An 18,191-nucleotide genomic window follows, 5' to 3' on the forward strand; every position below is an offset into this window, starting at 1 on the left:
TATACAGGGAGATGTAGAACTTATACCAGCTGTACATATACAATCATATACAGGAGATACCCAGGTTATACCAGCATGCTCCATATCACTATATACAGGAGATGTATAACTTACACCAGCTGTACATATATAATTATATAGGGAGATACCCAGGTTATACCAGCATGCTCCATATCACTATATACAGGAGATGTATAATGTATACCAGGTGTACATATATAATTATATACAGGAGATACCCAGGTTATACCAGCATGCTCCATATCACTATATACAGGAGATGTATAACTTACACCAGCTGTACATATATAATTATATAGGGAGATACCCAGGTTATACCAGCATGCTCCATATCACTATATACAGGAGATGTATAACATACCAGCTGTACATATATAATTATATACAGGAGATACCCAGGTTATACCAGCATGCTCCATATCACTATATACAGGAGATGTATAACTTATACTAGCTGTACATATATAATTATATACAGGAGATACCCAGGTTATACCAGCATGCTCCATATCACTATATACAGGGAGATGTATAACTTATACCAGCTGTACATATACAATCATATACAGGAGATACCCAGGTTATACCAGCACGCTCCATATCACTTTATACAGGAGATGTATAACTTACACCAGCTGTACATATATAATTATATACAGGAGATACCCAGGTTATACCAGCATGCTCCATATCACTATAGACAGGAGATCCCCAGGTTATACCAGCATGCTCCATATCACTATATACAGGAGATGTATAACTTATACCAGCCGTACATATATAATTATATACAGGAGATACCCAGGTTATACCAGCACGCTCCATATCACTTTATACAGGAGATGTATAACTTACACCAGCTATAATATAAATATACAATCCCCAGATTGCAGCACTTTCACATCTGCTTTGGGGATTCCACTTTCCTGCTCTCTTTGGGGAGAGGGCTGACTTCATTATGAAGAGGTGCCTAGCAGCTAGAGCCCTTGATGATCCAAAGTAGGGTCACTGCCCATGTGTTACCATCACACTGCTTCAAGGGATTTTCCAGCTCTACTATTTATGACCTTCCTAAAAATAGGTCAGCAACAGCTTAGATCAGGGGGTCTGCCACCTAGACCTCCACTGCGCAGCTGTTTGCTAGGCTGACGCATTCATGGACTCAGCCGATTTTTGCAGAAAGTAGAGCTCTATTCCCAGGGTAGTGGTCAGGCTTGGTATTACTGTTTACTTCAAAGCCTATAATACCAAGCCTGGCCACTGCAGTGCAAGTGGAGCTGTCTGCTTCCTGCAGAAATTAGTTCTGTGCACCAGAGCGGCAAACAAGTGATCAGCAGGGGATCCCAGGCAGCATACGCCCCCAGTGCTCTACTAGAGATAGCTTTTCCTCGATAGGCCATCAGGTTTTTTTTTACAACTAGACAACCCCTTTAAATCCATCCAATGATGAGGAACAAACGCTCAGGACCCCCAGCGATCAGACATTCATCACCTAGGCTTGGATTGACACATTGTGAGAAAACCCCAAGCAGAACTTTGCATCAGCATTTGTAAGTCAAGTTTAGAAGCGGGTCAAAGAATGGAAGAAAGTGCAAATCTTCCCATTGTACATTAGCATAGACAGGAGTCCTCCGCCGTCCCACCACTCCCAGGGGTTCCCCTCCACAACATGGTGCCCAAACACTCCAGAATAAATCCCCTTTATTAAATCCACACACAATCCATCCTGTTCACAGTTAAAAAGAAAGACATCTGAAGCTCGCAGACGGCCCAGAGGGTAACGGGACCACCGGCTAGACAGGGCCGGCCCAGAGGGTAACGGGACCACCGGCTAGACAGGGCCGGCCCAGAGGGTAACGGGACCACCGGCTAGACAGGGCCGGCCCAGAGGGTAACGGGACCACCGGCTAGACAGGGCCGGCCCAGAGGGTAACGGGACCACCGGCTAGACAGGGCCGGCCCAGAGGGTAACGGGACCACCGGCTAGACAGGGCCGGCCCAGAGGGTGACGGGACCACCGGCTAGACAGGGCCGGCCCAGAGGGTGACGGGACCACCGGCTAGACAGGGCCGGCCCAGAGGGTGACGGGACCACCGGCTAGGCAGAGCAAGCCCGGAGGGTGACAGGACCACCGGCTAGGCAGGGCAAGCCCGGAGGGTGACAGGACCACCGGCCGGGCAGGGCCAGCCCGGAGGGTGATGGGACCATTGGCTGGGCAGGGCCAGCCTGGAGGGTGATGGGACCACCAGCTGGGCAGGGCAGGCCGGGATCACAGCCATCCTGGAGGGTGACGGGACCACCGGCTGGGCAGGGCCGGCCAGGATCACAGCTGGCCCAGAGGGTGACGAGACCACTGGCTGGGCAGGGCTGGCCCGGAGGGTGATGGGACCACTGGCTGAGCAGGGCAGGCCGGGATCGCAGCCGGCCCAGAGGGTGATGGAACCCCCGGCTGGGCAGGCCAGGCTTGCAGCTGGCCCAGAGGGTGATGGAACTACCAGTTGGGCAGGGCCGGCCCAGAGGGCGATGGGACCACTGGCTGGGCAGGCCGGGATGGCAGCCGGCCCAGAGGGTGACTGAACCACCGGCTGGGCAGGTCAGGCCGGAATCGCACAGTTAAGAGCTATAAAATACTGTTTTATAATAATGTCCCGGTGAAAGTGCAAAAATCCAGAGAGAAACACAAGAGTTACTCATCCTTCCAGTCTCTCGCCGACTCATGAGCCAAGTCGTGTGTCTGCCCTCTATGACTGGTCAATGATCAAAACTCACAAAACCTCAAAAGCAGAGACATGGCATACCACCCGATGGCCCCTTCCATCAATGTTGTCCCCCGCTGGTGACCATCTGCATGAGGCGCCAATAACGGACCAGTGACTTAGAGGATGACTTGTAAAATGCGGATCCTACTTAGGTGTGCGAAGTGCATTGTCAAAACGTCTTAGAAAGCTGGTAAGTGCAGAGGCGTCGCTGCTGCCTCCTCGGGGGGAGCCGTCCGCTGGCTGGAGGGTTAAAGCTTCAGGACTCTTGAAGCTTCCTCGCCTATGAAAAAGTCCACCCAGGCGGAAAGGGCTTGGGGTGCCTGAGGTCAGAGAGGAGAGGTCCTTCTGAGAAGTATCTACAGTCCGAGATCTTAGAGCTCGGCTGCGGGAGCAAGCATTGGGGGTGCATGGAGTAGAACTGGAGACTGGCTCACAAGTTAAGGGCAGTGGATCCTTAGAAGACCCAACTGGAGCGGTAGTAAGACTGGATTGCACATCCACATCTTCCCTGTGAGACGTGAGGCAGCTAAATGTATGTCTCCTGTTCATCTTGTTAGGAGCGTCTTGCTGCCTGTCACCTTCTCTGCTGGCCTTTCGCTGTCTCCTCAGTCCATGACTCTGCATGCTGTCTGTGACATAGTCATCCTCCTCTCTGATGGGCTCCACGGTCAGGTTGGTGGAGGTGCTCACAGAGTGCAGTGCATGGCCTGTGGGTGAAGTATTAAGGACCTCTGTGGAGTAGCTACGAGGGAGCGCCCGCGGACCTCTACTTGAACGAACTCTGCGAGGAAGACGAAGCATCAAAAACTCCAACTCCACATCTTGAAGGTCTTTGTCTTGTGAGGAACAACTGGCTATTGACCGTCGCTTCTCCAGACGCTCCTTCCGATGTTCCGCCTTCTCACGTTCTCGGTTCTCCTGCAGGGCAAAAAAATTATAGAGTTGTAAAATGGTAACAATTCTGCATGTACGGGAGGGGGGCGAGGAAGTCCAAGGATGGTCAATGTAAATGTGAGCAGTAAGCCGTTTACCGGAAACATAACCTCCCGATGACAGATGGAGCCGGCAACAAGGCAGGATCAGGGGCTACAACGACACCATGGCTCCGGATCACTGAGCCGCTTCTATGTGGCACAACCTGACATTTTGCAACTCACTTTCAATCTTCATATCACAGGTCAAACCAAGGACGTCGGCGGCCCAGGCTACATTGGCCTACCTCAGCTCCTTGGGCAATGCTGGCTATAAAAGGTCTCCACCATCAAGTCCACAACCATCGGTAGAGGGGATCAGCAGGACCCCATGTATCTCCTATAGTTCTAAGTCTATTGGTGACTAAACCAATCCCATATCCCCAACCCCACATTCCGTACAAGAGAATACGGACACGTAGGAACATATGTGAGACGACATGAACCCAAAGCCATCTCAACGGATTTACCTGTAGAGCCGACATGAACTTGGCACAGAAGGTGGTGAAGACGAGACACATTTCCTCCAACCGGAAGGTGGACTCATCTTCACAGAAATAGTCCATCAAGGCCCGGCGGGCGTCTCGCATACTCTGCAGAGCGCACAGCACCTCACACAGCTCCACCTCCGCCACCTGTGAAAGAACAGATAACGATAACATGTGGACCCCACCACTGCCAAGGGTCTCATTAACCCCTTAGTCACCAAGCCATTTTGTGCCTCAATGACCAGGCCAAATTTTGGAAATCAGACATGTGTCCCTGTAACATAGAATACACAGCAGTGCGGGATCCAACCCTGGCAGCGGCGGCGTCTGAGCTTACCTGGAGTTTGCCTTCTTTTTCTGTACTGCGCATGCTCCGCACGGCTCGCCGTCAGACATGCGCAGTACAGATTATTTTTTTCAACTCCTGCTTTTCCTGGTAGGCGATGACGTGGAATCTGCAACCTTTCTGCAATGACAATGGCTGGTTGGATGGCTTCCATTGACTTCAGTGGAAGCCGCCCGCACGGAATGTGCGCAGAAATGGAGCATGCTGCGATTTTTCCTCCGCAATTGGTTTCTGCTCGTGTGCAGGAAGGATCAGTTTCCCATCGCGCTGCGGAGCGGACGCCCACACAGATTCTGCAGCAAAAAGGTCCAACTCCGTAAAGGTTCTGCATATCCCAGCGATTCTGACGTTCGTTCACCACATGGTGTGCTTCATTCAGGTGGTGAAAAAAGTCCGATAGAATTTGTGGATATTTATTAAAAGCGACAAAATTGGGAAAAGTTTGTAAATTTCTTTCATATTCTCACATTTTCAACTGTAATATGTCAGATATGTGCAAACCTGCTGCACACGGTTTTATAAGATATAGATTCCCATCTGGTTACTTTATTCTGGAAGCACATTGGGAAAACTTCAGTTATTTTTAACCATTTAGAAGACAAACAAACTTAACATTTAGTCTACAGGGCTGGCGTGTTTTGACGGGGCTGCAAATTAAAGCCCAGACGCCCAGGATATGAAGACATGTATGGGTGGTCACTAAGGGGTTAATAGGTCTCTCTGAGGGTCTATCAGGCAATATGGTGAAGCTGAACCTGACATAAGATCACTAACAGCAGGAGGCGGAGTTTATTTACCTGTAAGAATGGCGCAATGTCATGTCTGAGGTCCGGCTGATCTCGGAGGGATTCCCTGGTGCCCTTAAGTTTCTGAGATAAGGCCTCCAAGTCGTTCTCCACCTCCTGAGATGTGATACTAAGGAGAAAGGCTCAGTTAGTAGATGAAGGACAGTCAGTCCCCAGAAGAGGAGGAACAACTTGATGGATTTGGAAAGAGGGCGTCACGTTCTCACAACTGGCAAAGCAGTCAACCAGAAGAGTCCAAGCATACATACAACCAGACCCGCAGCAACGTGCCCCCTCCCTCACTGCTATCATCAGGTCAAGAAATCCTCACCGAGATGCCTGGCTGATGTGCGGCAGCTTCTCCGGGAAGGACAGGAGGGAGCCATTGTTTCTCTCCGCTTCCTGTGTATAAGAGACACATTTTCGTTACAGCTGTAGCCACCTATTGCCCGGCCGCCCCCAGCCGCCCCGTCCTCCGCCCCCAGGGCCCGGGCCGCCCCCTCCTCCGCCCCCAGGGCCCGGGCCGCCCCCTCCTCCGCCCCCAGGGCCCGGGCCGCCCCCTCCTCCGCCCCCAGGGCCCGGGCCACCCCCCTCCTCCGCCCCCAGGGCCCGGGCCGCCCCCTCCTCCGCCCCCAGGGCCAGGACAGTCCCAGTTAAAGCAATCCTGCAGACTTGATTCAGCGCTCTCATTCTTACCCTTGCTACAAAATGCATGAGGTTCATTCCAGGTTTATTCGCTTTAGTGTCAGCCAGTCTCAGGAGGGATCCCATACGAAAACCCATTGCGCTCCCTGCGTATCCACCCTAAAAAAAGGCAAACAATATGAAGTCATAAGTAGAGACTTCTACACTCGCCCTTGAGGAGCAGACAGACGTCGTCCGTGTGAGGAGGACCCTGCAGAGCTTTAGATTTACTCAGAAATTCCAGTAACATGAGAGACAGCGCCCCCTGTTGTATCATCACCGCTCATGTGAGGCTGATGCACCACTGGAGGGGGCGCTGTGCAGGTAAACGGCACACCTGTCGCTGAAGCCTTGTGGTCAGCGGTAATCTATGGGGTCCTAGAGGTGAGAAGAGTCTGCCCGGCAGCTCAGCCCTTCAGTCCCCGAACATCTTGGATCTCATCTCTGGAATCTGCAGTCATGACCCGTTATGCCGGCTCCACCTCCGCCGGGCCGCATCCCCTTTTTTGCTGGATATTTTGGCCACAGCAGCCATTTTTTTAAACAAAATAACATTACAAATTAAAACTTTCCAGATACGGAGGGGAGGCCCGTGGAGACGCAACCAAAACTAAGGGCCTGGTGCTTTTCACTTAAGACTGAACCTTGCCGCCAACCGTACACCCGGCTCAGAGACACCACTAGACTCCCCTCCCCCTACTGGGAAGCTAGAATTATCAAAAATTGATTAAGGCCACTTGGGGTCCCTTCTCTGGCCTTCCCCAATGCACCAGACCCAACCACGATGAACCAACAGGGTGGCAGGTCTTACAAGTGAAGCTGTACCCACCAAAACTCCCTCCACCCAATATAAGAAACCCACCTCCCAGGACCCCCACAACCCACCACAGCCTGCACAACTGACCCCCCAAGTCGGTGCAGCCCCCCTCCCCCCCACAAAGCCCTCTCTATCCTCTCTTGTATTGCCAATGTCCACATCAGTCCCAACATCATTCAAATGTGCCCCCGTCACTCAACCAAAAGCCGCCTCTTCCCCCCCTTACAAACTAACACTTTCACCCCTGCATTTCGCACCACAGATAGGTCCATTTGTTTTGTTTCGGGTTTTATCTTTTTTCTCAACGGATCTGGCCATCCTCCATGATTTCCTGTGAAGCGTCTCTGGCCACACCATCAGCATCCCAGGAATAGTCTGTGCAACCTCAAAAAGTCATGTTGAATGTCCCTGCATACCTCTCTTGCAGGTCAACCACCCAAATCGTTGCCCCCCACGCATAAAACAAAATGTCCGGAGCCCTGGCCAACTCTGCATAAGATGTTGCTTCCAGCAACATCCTTCCCCACATCATGCCCAAGATACCCACCCATCCATCACATCCCTCCGAGAGATGCCGAACTGCACGCTCCACCACCCAGAAGACCAACGAGTGTCCAAGGATCCATACTAGACCTTGACACCAACGTGCAATCTCAAAATTAACCCCAACACTCCTTATTGCCACTACCCTCCTAATGAAAAACACCTCAATCCGAACCACTGAACCAGCCCTCCACGTATAACCAATACCAATTTGATTCCCAATGCCTGATTTTTTGCACCACCACCGGGCTCAAACCCCATTCAGCGGCCTCCGTCGCTGCCCCAATGCTAAATTAATGAAGAGTAAGCAGCATTTTCCAGACCCCAAGCTTTATTGAACACTGCCTCAAATTGAAATCTGAATAAAAATGACCCACCCCCATGTCGCAACAATGAACCCCCAATACTGGGAAACCCTGTAATAAACCCTGTAATACACTTCACCGGACAGATCTCCACCGGTCACCACCATACTGGGAAAACCCTGTAATACACTTCACCGGACAGATCTCCACCGGTCACCCAATACTCTTTCCCTTTCCAAACTGATCCGTATTGGACTGTTTAAACCAAATTCCCACCCTGTCTTCCATTACCCTCACGCCTGATCCTATCAAGCCCCCCACCACCCCTACTTTCATGATGGGAAACACCAATTCACTAATCCGAAAAGCCCCCCAAAAGTTAATCAGAAATCCAACAGAAATAAACCCCCTCCGACCCATTATGGCAAACCTTCTCCAACGCCATACCCAACTGCCCCAAAATTGCAAACGAACTTGGACTCCTCCTGTCCTTCAATCGCCTACCTTTCCGAAAACCCTCCATGGCCCGCCTAACCACAAAATCCTTTGTTACAGTATTCCTGTAATTTAAAACCAAAACCGCCATTACTCGGTCACCCTTTGCCACAGACCAACCCCACTTGATGCTTCGCCCACAACCACAACCAATAACGCACCAATCCTCTACCGCGTCTGACTTCACGTCGCCTATACTTTCTACCCAATGCTCCCACTCACGCTACGCCAACTCATATGCCGTCCATGTGCCAGCCACCAGCGACCCTTGAATCAGGTGCTCTGCCGCATGTCGACCAGACACCAAAGTTCCTGAGGGCTTTGCGTTTCTTCCATCTCCACCTCCGGCACCAGAGCCCAAAAACGATCCCACTGAAAACGAGATAGTGAGTCATGTATGGAATTCTCAACCGCAGGGACATGTACCAACACCCATGCAGTCAAGAACAAACCCAACACCACCAAGTGTGTGGGGGGGGCTGTGTGTGTGTTGGTGGGTGGGGGGCAGGCTGTGTGTGGGGGCCAGCGGGCCGTGTATCTATGTGTGTGTGTGTGTGTGTGTGTGTGTGGTGGGGGGGGGGGGCTGTGTGTGTGTGTGTGTGTGTGTGTGCTGTGTGTGTGTGTGTGTGTGTGTGTGTGTGTCGTGTGTGGTGGTGGTGGTGGGTGGGTGGGTGGGTGGGGTGGGTGAGGTGGGGGCGGCGGGATGTGTGTGGGGGCCGGCGGGCGCGCGCGTGCGTGCGTGCGTGTGGGTGGTGGAGGGTGGGAGGCGGCGGGCCCGTGTGTGTGTGTGTGTGTGTGGGTGGGAGGATGGGGGGGGGGGGGTGTGTGTGGGGGCCCGGCGGGCCGTGTATCTATGTGTGTGTGTGTGTGTGTGTGTGTGTGTGGTGGTGGTGGTGGGGCGGGCTGTGTGTGTGCGCGTGTGTGTGTGGTGGTGGGAGGATGGGCTGTGTGTGGGGGCCGGTGGGCCGTGTATCTATCTATGTGTGTGTGTGTGTGTGTGGTGGTGGGGGGGGGGGCTGTGTGTGTGTGTGGGGGGGGGGGGGCGTGTATCTATGTGTGTGTGTGTGTGTGTGTGTGTGTGTGTGTGTGTGTGTGTGTGAGGTGGGGGCGGCGGATGTGTGTGTGGGGGCCGGCGGGCATGCGTGTGGGTGGTGGGAGGGTGGGAGGATGGGTGGTGGGGCGGCGGGCCGTGTGTGTGTGTGTGTGTGGGGTGAGGTGGGGGGCGGCGGGATGTGCTGTGGGGGCCGGCGGGCGCGCGCGTGCGTGCGTGCGGGTGGTGGGAGGGTGGGAGGATGGGTGGTGGGGCGGCGGGCCCGTGTGTGTGTGTGTGTGTGTGTGTGTGTGTGTGTGTGTGTGTGTGGGTGAGGTGGGGGCCGGCGGGATGTGTGTGGGGGCCGGCAGGCGCGCGCGGTGCGTGCGTGTGGGTGGTGGGAGGGTGGGAGGATGGGTGGTGGGGCGGCGGGCCGTGTGTGTGTGTGTGTGTGTGTGTGTGTGTGTGTGTGTGTGAGGTGGGGGCGGCGGGATGTGTGTGGGGGGCCGGCGGGCCGCGCGCGTGCGTGCGTGTGGGTGGTGGGAGGGTGGGAGGATGGGTGGTGGGGCGGCGGGCCCGTGTGTGTGTGTGTGTGTGTGTGGTGGTGGGGGAGGATGTGGGGGGGGGGGGGCCCGTGTATCTATGTGTGTGTGTGTGTGGTGGTGGTTTGGGGGCGGCGGGATGTGTGTGGGGGCCGGCGGGCCCGCGCGCGTGCGTGCGTGCGTGCGTGTGTGTGTGGTGGGGAGGATGTGTGTGTGTGTGGGGGGGGCTGTGTATCTATGTGTGTGTGTGTGTGGTGGTGGGTGGGGGGGCGGCGGGATGTGTGTGGGTGTGTGTGTGTGTGGTGGAGGATGGGGGGGGGCGGCGGGATGTGTGTGTGTTGTGATGGGGGTACATGAAACCCCTCCTTAAAACCCTTAAAACAACAGCAACCCTTTTTCCCTATTTAGGCAAGGGCCATCTTTTGAACCTCACCGCCGCCGTGCCTTCTTCACTACCTCTGCTATCTTTTCCTTTTTCTACCCAAAAACGACGGTGTGGCCCACGTGAGGTACCATCGCACACCGAACAGACATGCTTCAAGCCACATGTTGCTCCAGATTTACACTTTCCATCATTAAATTGCCAGCACACTCCTGGCTTCTTAAACCCTGACTGCCCGCCTGTTGCCCAGCCCCGGCACTACCACTGGGGCTGGCGAGGCCGGTTCCTCCCTGACAGGGATGCCCATACCGCAGCGGCACCATCACTATCAGCCATAACCCGATATCCTTATGGTCCAACCACTTGACGCTGATGAAACGGTTGGTCATACTGCAGCCGAGTCTGCCCACCATAGGTCCGATACGCTAAATAACACTCGCCAACATAGCCAGAGCCTGTGACCAAGTTGAGAACCTTGCGGATCCTCCGCCACCGCTTCTGTTCTTCAGCCTCCTTTTTTGAGTCCGTTCTTTTACCCTTCTCCAAATTTAATTTTTCCACCGCAAATTCATCTCCCCAATTTTGACATTTTTTTTAATGCCCCCAATGGTCCCTCAAAACACGTAAACTTCCCCTTTTGCTTTGTCATCTAAACGAATCGCATCCCCGTCCTGCTCCGTTTGAATTGCGACCGTTACCCCTAAAATGGTCATCGACAGAGTCCCCCCCCATCCTGTAAATTACCCAACATTCCCAAAGCTAACCAAGCACGACCCGCGGTGGAGACACCTGACTCACCACCCCCAACCCTTGCTTGCAAGGGGCCTATAACTCACTACCCGACAGCGACCACAGACCTCCCTCCTGATGCCCACCTACACCACCTTCCATACTACTATCCACCCCTAACATGACTAACATCATTAGGAGTAGACACATGAAATCATGCTCAGCAGGCCACGGGGGGGCTGTGACCCCACCACCCATCCTCCGCAGATCCAGCCGACTCTGATGTTGATTCCTCCAGCTGGTACTGGAACAGACTTCCCAGTGGTGTACTTGCCCCTTCCACAATTTGCCCAGGGCCAAACTGTCGCCCGTCCAGCTGCGGCACGAACACCACCGACCTCACTTGGCTGCTCTCCCCACTTCATCCACCTCTACACCGAGCTAACCATAGCTCTAGGCAGATCTTCCTGATGCCGGGACACCTCACTGCCTCTCACTCTCGCTCCATCTATCCATCCATCTCTTCCCCCCCCCCCCTCCTCTCCTCTCTCTCTCCCCCCTCTCCCCCCCCCTCCTCCTCCTCTCCTCTCTCTCCCCCCCCCCCCCTCTCGCTCCCTCTCTCTGGTATAAGTTATACATCTCCCTGAATTTACTGTCTTTATTTGCACACTTTACACACAACTACAAAGCGCCTCTAAACCGCATGCGGTCATTAATGGTGTCTGCGGCTCCTTAATAACGGACGCGGTCTTTAAATACTGCCTGCAGGTTTTTATGTGTTTTTCTTAATTGTGGTTCTAAAGTACAACTTAAACATGACCCCCCCCCCCCCCCCCCCCCCCGAGGCCGCTCTCCTACGTGTTCAGAAAACGCAGCTTGTAATCGTGGCATTTTTACCGGAATTTCGCGCAGCCTTTTTGAACGCAGGTTACAGCGTGTGACGGCGGTTTTTAATGCCCCCCATCATTATGATGGGTGATGAGGTGTGTTAAAAATCACGAAAACGCAAAAATAGAACAGACAGCTCTCGAAAATCACAGCGATAGGGACACCGCGTTCCAGCGCAGGTTTGAGTAACCCCATTAAAATCTCTGGGAGCGTTGTACCACGGTTAGTACGGCGCTCGGGACACCGCGCTAATAGCGGTAAAAAGCGGTGTGTGTGAGAGCGGCCGGCGGGGCTGCAGACAAATTATCATGTGCAGGAAAGATTACGCCAAGGGGCGGATCATGTATGCAGCACGATCTAGGTATGGGTACGGGGGAGTGTGGGGGGGGGCCCTGAGCTGAACCTTTGCACCCGGGCCCCTGAGCCCTTAGGTACGCCCCTGATGCTAGAGGTTTCTTAAGGGTTTAAATGGGACACGGACAGATTTGGAAATAGTGCAAACAGGTCCGACATATTTAGATGCCAGTTTTGGTGACAAGCTCATAAAGCATCATCCTGCCAACCATCTTCCCCAGGCCGCACACTGCCCGGGCCCCTGGCAGACGTTGCTGGCAGCTTCTGAATGCATAGGTAGTCATTTTTAGTCTCCTCAAGCAGAGAGGCGTTACGGGTGGAGTGACCGCTAACATTATATATGGGCGCTTCCATACAGGACATGGGGCGGGATCACTCACCGCGTTCATGTAGTTCCCAGCCTTCAGCACCAGGTGGATGATGACATGCAGATCCTCGCACCGCAGGAGCTCTGAAACAAGACCACAGACAACATGGAGGACGTTATAGGGGAGGGGGGGGGGTGGTTGGATAGGGGAGGGGGGGGAGGGGGTGGTTGGATAGGGTCATGGGGGTGGGGGTGGTTGGATAGGGTCAGGGGGTTGGATAGGGTCAGGGGGTTGGATAGGGTCAGGCGGGGGGATGGATAGGGTCTGGGGGGAGGGGGCTGTTGTGAAAACAGCAAAGGTACCAAATCACACCCCGATCCATGCAGAACCGATGAAACGCACGTCTCACCTGTAGCGGCCGCCATCTGCACCTCCACTGCCTGCTTCAGAGCTTTCAGCTGGGGGAAAAACTCCTCCTTCAGGATCATCACTTCAAGACGTTTGCGGAAACTGCACAAGGATGGATGTGGTTAGAGGCCCGACAGGAGACAGCAGCGAGGGGGCGGGGTCAGAGGCCCGACAGGAGACAGCAGCGAGGGGGCGGGGTCAGAGGCCCGACAGGAGACAGCAGCGAGGGGGCGGGGTCAGAGGCCCGACAGGAGACAGCAGCGAGGGGGCGGGGTCAGAGGCCCGACAGGAGACAGCAGCGAGGGGGCGGGGTCAGAGGCCCGACAGGAGGCAGCAGCGAGGGGGAGCGGTCAGAGGCCCGACAGGAGACAGCAGCGAGGGGGAGGGGTCAGAGGCCCGACAGGAGACAGCAGCGAGGGGGAGGGGTCAGAGGCCCGACAGGAGACAGCAGCGAGGGGGAGGGGTCAGAGGCCCGACAGGAGATTGGATGTGGAGGTTAGCAGAGTATGTGAACCCCATCATACATACTGCATATACAAGGAGTGCCGCCCATTTAAAGGCCCAACAATATTTAACATGAGATATGTCAATCAGTCCTAGTACAAGAGGTGGGGGAGGGGCTGGTAGAGCTATATACTATACAGATATAACACATAATAGTCTCACCTAGGAATCTCCACTAACATGACCATAAAAAGTTCTGGATCATTCAATCGGCTCCGGTCTCCTTTGAATGCTCGGAGCCGCTTCACCTGGAGCAACCGAGAGAAATGGGACAGTATAAGGGCCTCCCTCCCGTATCCCGGCGGAGCCGGCGCGTCACCCTGCCTCCCGTATCCCGGCGGAGCCGGCGCGTCACCCTGCCTCCCGTATCCCGACGGAGCCGGCGCGTCACCCTGCCTCCCGTATCCCGGCGGAGCCGGCGCGTCACCCTGCCTCCCGTATCCCGGCGGAGCCGGCGCGTCACCCTGCCTCCCGTATCCCGGCGGAGCCGGCGCGTCACCCTGCCTCCCGTATCCCGGCGGAGCCGGCGCGTCACCCTGCCTCCCGTATCCCGGCGGAGCCGGCGCGTCACCCTGCCTCCCGTATCCCGGCGGAGCCGGCGCGTCACCCTGCCTCCCGTATCCCGGCGGAGGCGGCGCGTCACCCTGCCTCCCGTATCCCGGCGGAGGCGGCGCGTCACCCTGCCTCCCGTATCCCGGCGGAGGCGGCGCGTCACCCTGCCTCCCGTATCCCGGCGGAGGCGGCGCGTCACCCTGCCTCCCGTATCCCGGCGGAGGCGGCGCGTCACCCTGCCTCCCGTATCCCGGCGGAGGCGGCGCGTCACCCTGCCTCCCGTATCCCGGCGGAGGCGGCGCGTCACCCTGCCTCCCGTATCCCGGCGGAGGCGGCGCGTCACCCTGCCTCCCGTATCCCGGCGGAGGCGGCGCGTCACCCTGCCTCCCGTATCCCGGCGGAGGCGGCGCGTCACCCTGCCTCCCGTATCCCGGCGGAGCCGGCGCGTCACCCTGCCTCCCGTATCCCGGCGGAGCCGGCGCGTCACCCTGCCTCCCGTATCCCGGCGGAGCCGGCGCGTCACCCTGCCTCCCGTATCCCGGCGGAGGCGGCGCGTCACCCTGCCTCCCGTATCCCGGCGGAGCCGGCGCGTCACCCTGCCTCCCGTATCCCGGCGGAGGCGGTGCTCAAACTCCCTCCCGTATCCCGGCGGAGGCGGCGCGTCACCCTGCCTCCCGTATCCCGGCGGAGGCGGCGCGTCACCCTGCCTCCCGTATCCCGGTGCGTCACCCTGCCTCCCGTATCCCGGCGGAGGCGGCGCGTCACCCTGCCTCCCGTATTCCGACGGAGCCGGCGCTCACACTCCCTCCCGTATCCCGGCGGAGCCGGCGCGTCACCCTACCTCCCGTATTCCGACGGAGCCGGCGCTCACACTCCCTCCCGTATCCCGGCGGAGCCGGCGCGTCACCCTGCCTCCCGTATCCCGGCGGAGGCGGTGCTCAAACTCCCTCCTGTATCCCGGCGGAGGCGGAGCGTCACCCTGCCTCCCGTATCCCGGCGGAGGCGGCGCGTCACCCTGCCTCCCGTATCCCGGTGCGTCACCCTGCCTCCCGTATCCCGGCGGAGGCGGCGCGTCACCCTGCCTCCCGTATCCCGGCGGAGGCGGCGCGTCACCCTGCCTCCCGTATCCCGGTGCGTCACCCTGCCTCCCGTATCCCGGCGGAGGCGGCGCGTCACCCTGCCTCCCGTATTCCGACGGAGCCGGCGCGCACACTCCCTCCCGTATCCCGGCGGAGCCGGCGCGTCACCCTGCCTCCCGTATCCCTGCCTCCCGTCACCCTGCCTCCCGTATTCCGACGGAGCCGGCGCTCACACTCCCTCCCGTATCCCGGCGGAGCCGGCGCGTCACCCTACCTCCCGTATTCCGACGGAGCCGGCGCGCACACTCCCTCCCGTATCCCGGCGGAGCCGGCGCGTCACCCTGCCTCCCGTATCCCGGCGGAGCCGGCGCGTCACCCTGCCTCCCGTATCCCGGCGGAGGCGGTGCTCAAACTCCCTCCCGTATCCCGGCGGAGGCGGCGCGTCACCCTGCCTCCCGTATCCCGGCGGAGGCGGCGCGTCACCCTGCCTCCCGTATCCCGGTGCGTCACCCTGCCTCCCGTATCCCGGCGGAGGCGGCGCGTCACCCTGCCTCCCGTATTCCGACGGAGCCGGCGCTCACACTCCCTCCCGTATCCCGGCGGAGCCGGCGCGTCACCCTACCTCCCGTATTCCGACGGAGCCGGCGCTCACACTCCCTCCCGTATCCCGGCGGAGCCGGCGCGTCACCCTGCCTCCCGTATCCCGGCGGAGCCGGCGCGTCACCCTGCCTCCCGTATCCCGGCGGAGCCGGCGCGTCACCCTCTATTATCGTGGGGGCAGTGGAGCCTGAGCCATCATTCACCAGTATGTAGCAGGTGAATACTAGGTTGGGTCTTGGGACATCCACGTACCTCATCTTTTTCTGGAAGCAGTCGCTGCAGCTCTCCCAACTTCTCTGCGCCAAAGTTAGATCCCACTCCCTGCCTTATATCGGCTATCATTACGAGTACCGGCCTGCGGGGAATCGAGAACATAAGAGAACTGACAGGTCTGAGCAGAAAAGAATGATCACCACCAACGTAAGCCATCTCACCTCTTCAACTGCTTCAAGAAGATTCCCAGGTTCATACTCCGCTTGGAATCCAGAAGAGACACCTACATAAAAAGGACATCATCAGCCATCAGTGGTACGAAACATCACATATGGAAGAAACCAAATGGGTGCAAAGGGTTTCTTCAAAATGGTCCTGCAGCCCAAAATACAGCATGAGGTCCAACACTATGTAGCCAAGTCGCCACAACCAGTCATCACCGTCCTCCTCTACATAGTCGCCACAACCAGTGCCAGTCATCACCGTCCTCCTCTACATAGTCGCCACAACCAGTGCCAGTCATCACCGTCCTCCTCTACATAGTCGCCACAACCAGTGCCAGTCATCACCGTCCTCCTCTACATAGTCGCCACAACCAGTGCCAGTCATCACCGTCCTCCTCTACATAGTCGCCACAACCAGTGCCAGTCATCACCGTCCTCCTCTACATAGTCGCCACAACCAGTGCCAGTCATCACCGTCCTCCTCTACATAGTCGCCACAACCAGTGCCAGTCATCACCGTCCTCCTCTACATAGTCGCCACAACCAGTGCCAGTCATCACCGTCCTCCTCTACATAGTCGCCACAACCAGTGCCAGTCATCACCGTCCTCCTCTACATAGTCGCCACAACCAGTGCCAGTCATCACCGTCCTCCTCTACATAGTCGCCACAACCAGTGCCAGTCATCACCGTCCTACTCTACATAGTCGCCACAACCAGTGCCAGTCATCACCGTCCTCCTCTACATAGTCGCCACAACCAGTGCCAGTCATCACCGTCCTACTCTACATAGTCGCCACAACCAGTGCCAGTCATCACCGTCCTACTCTACATAGTCGCCACAACCAGTGCCAGTCATCACCGTCCTCCTCTACATAGTCGCCACAACCAGTGCCAGTCATCACCGTCCTCCTCTACATAGTCGCCACAACCAGTGCCAGTCATCACCGTCCTCCTCTACATAGTCGCCACAACCAGTGCCAGTCATCACCGTCCTCCTCTACATAGTCGCCACAACCAGTGCCAGTCATCACCGTCCTCCTCTACATAGTCGCCACAACCAGTGCCAGTCATCACCGTCCTCCTCTACATAGTCGCCACAACCAGTGCCAGTCATCACCGTCCTACTCTACAGTCACCACAACCAGTGCCAGTCATCACCGTCCTACTCTACAGTCACCACAACCAGTGCCAGTCATCACCGTCCTACTCTACAGTCACCACAACCAGTGCCAGTCATCACCGTCCTACTCTACAGTCGCCATAACCACTGCCAGTCATCACTGTTCTACTCTACATAGTCACCACAACCAGTGCCAGTCATCAGCGCGTTACTCTTGATAGCCAAGTAACCACAACCAATGCCCGTCATCACCATCCTACTCTTTGTAGCCAAGTCACCACAACCAGTGCCAGTCATCATTGTCCTACTCTACATTGGCACCACAACCAGTGCCAGTCATGACTATCCTACTCTACGAAGCTAAGTAACCACAACCAATTCAAGTCATCACCGTTGTATTCTACATTTTCAAATCAATACAAACAATGCCAATCATCACCATCTTACTCTACGTAGCCAAGCCATTACAACCAATGCCAGTCACCACTGCAGCCAAGTGTCCACTATTAAACAACAGTTTGAAGGGGGGACAGACAGCAGTACGTTCCCCCATAGCAATTCAGCTACACAATCAACTGATTTCGGTATCCATGCTTATGGGGGGGTATGTGAACTGGTAAGCAGATTATACTGGCTAGTCAGTCATGTTGCCCTCCAGTTGCCACAACCTTGGTGATAGAATGATAGGGGCTGCATGATAGAGGAAGGCTCTTTCAGCGCTCCCTCAATAGTTCTGTCCGGTGCTGCATCTCAGACTCAAAGTAAAAACCAGCCCCATGAAAAGGTGGGCCACTGCCGGGGTGTAGAAGCCAGCCCTCGTCTCCAACCTCCTTCCTGCAACCCACATAGAAGTCACCCACAGTGATCGAGGAGTCTTCAAGACTAGACTCCCTAGAGAAAACGGACAACTATGAAGAAGAATGAAGAGGACAAGATAGAGACAAATCCCCAACAAGTCATTAAGCAGAGCAATGAGCCAACCAAGTGCAGGACACTGTGGTGAACACGGTCTATATGGTCATCAAGAAAACAGAAGAAACGG

At 56.2% G+C, this 18,191-nt stretch overlaps 1 protein-coding gene across 5 annotated transcripts in view; it reads right to left on the minus strand.

The window, feature by feature from the left end:
* Nucleotides 1-1,705: 1,705 nt before the first annotated feature.
* LOC136592012 (FH2 domain-containing protein 1-like) overlaps nucleotides 1,706-18,191 on the minus strand; it is a 55,843-nt gene continuing 39,357 nt past the window's right edge. For all 5 annotated transcript variants that reach the window (XM_066588569.1, XM_066588568.1, XM_066588566.1 and 2 more), the window contains 10 exons: nucleotides 16,025-16,086; nucleotides 15,843-15,945; nucleotides 13,522-13,607; nucleotides 12,857-12,957; nucleotides 12,520-12,590; nucleotides 6,067-6,174; nucleotides 5,702-5,772; nucleotides 5,383-5,500; nucleotides 4,222-4,386; nucleotides 1,706-3,698 (listed from right to left, as the gene is read on the minus strand). In XM_066588569.1, the coding sequence (XP_066444666.1) occupies nucleotides 2,925-3,698; nucleotides 4,222-4,386; nucleotides 5,383-5,500; nucleotides 5,702-5,772; nucleotides 6,067-6,174; nucleotides 12,520-12,590; nucleotides 12,857-12,957; nucleotides 13,522-13,607; nucleotides 15,843-15,945; nucleotides 16,025-16,059 (1,632 nt within the window). In that variant the 5' untranslated portion in view covers nucleotides 16,060-16,086 and the 3' untranslated portion in view covers nucleotides 1,706-2,924. The remainder of the gene's footprint in view (nucleotides 3,699-4,221; nucleotides 4,387-5,382; nucleotides 5,501-5,701; nucleotides 5,773-6,066; nucleotides 6,175-12,519; nucleotides 12,591-12,856; nucleotides 12,958-13,521; nucleotides 13,608-15,842; nucleotides 15,946-16,024; nucleotides 16,087-18,191) is intronic.

The sequence above is a fragment of the Eleutherodactylus coqui genome, chromosome 1, assembly GCF_035609145.1.
Source record: "Eleutherodactylus coqui strain aEleCoq1 chromosome 1, aEleCoq1.hap1, whole genome shotgun sequence".
In the NCBI taxonomy this organism is placed as follows: Eukaryota; Metazoa; Chordata; class Amphibia; order Anura; family Eleutherodactylidae; genus Eleutherodactylus; species Eleutherodactylus coqui.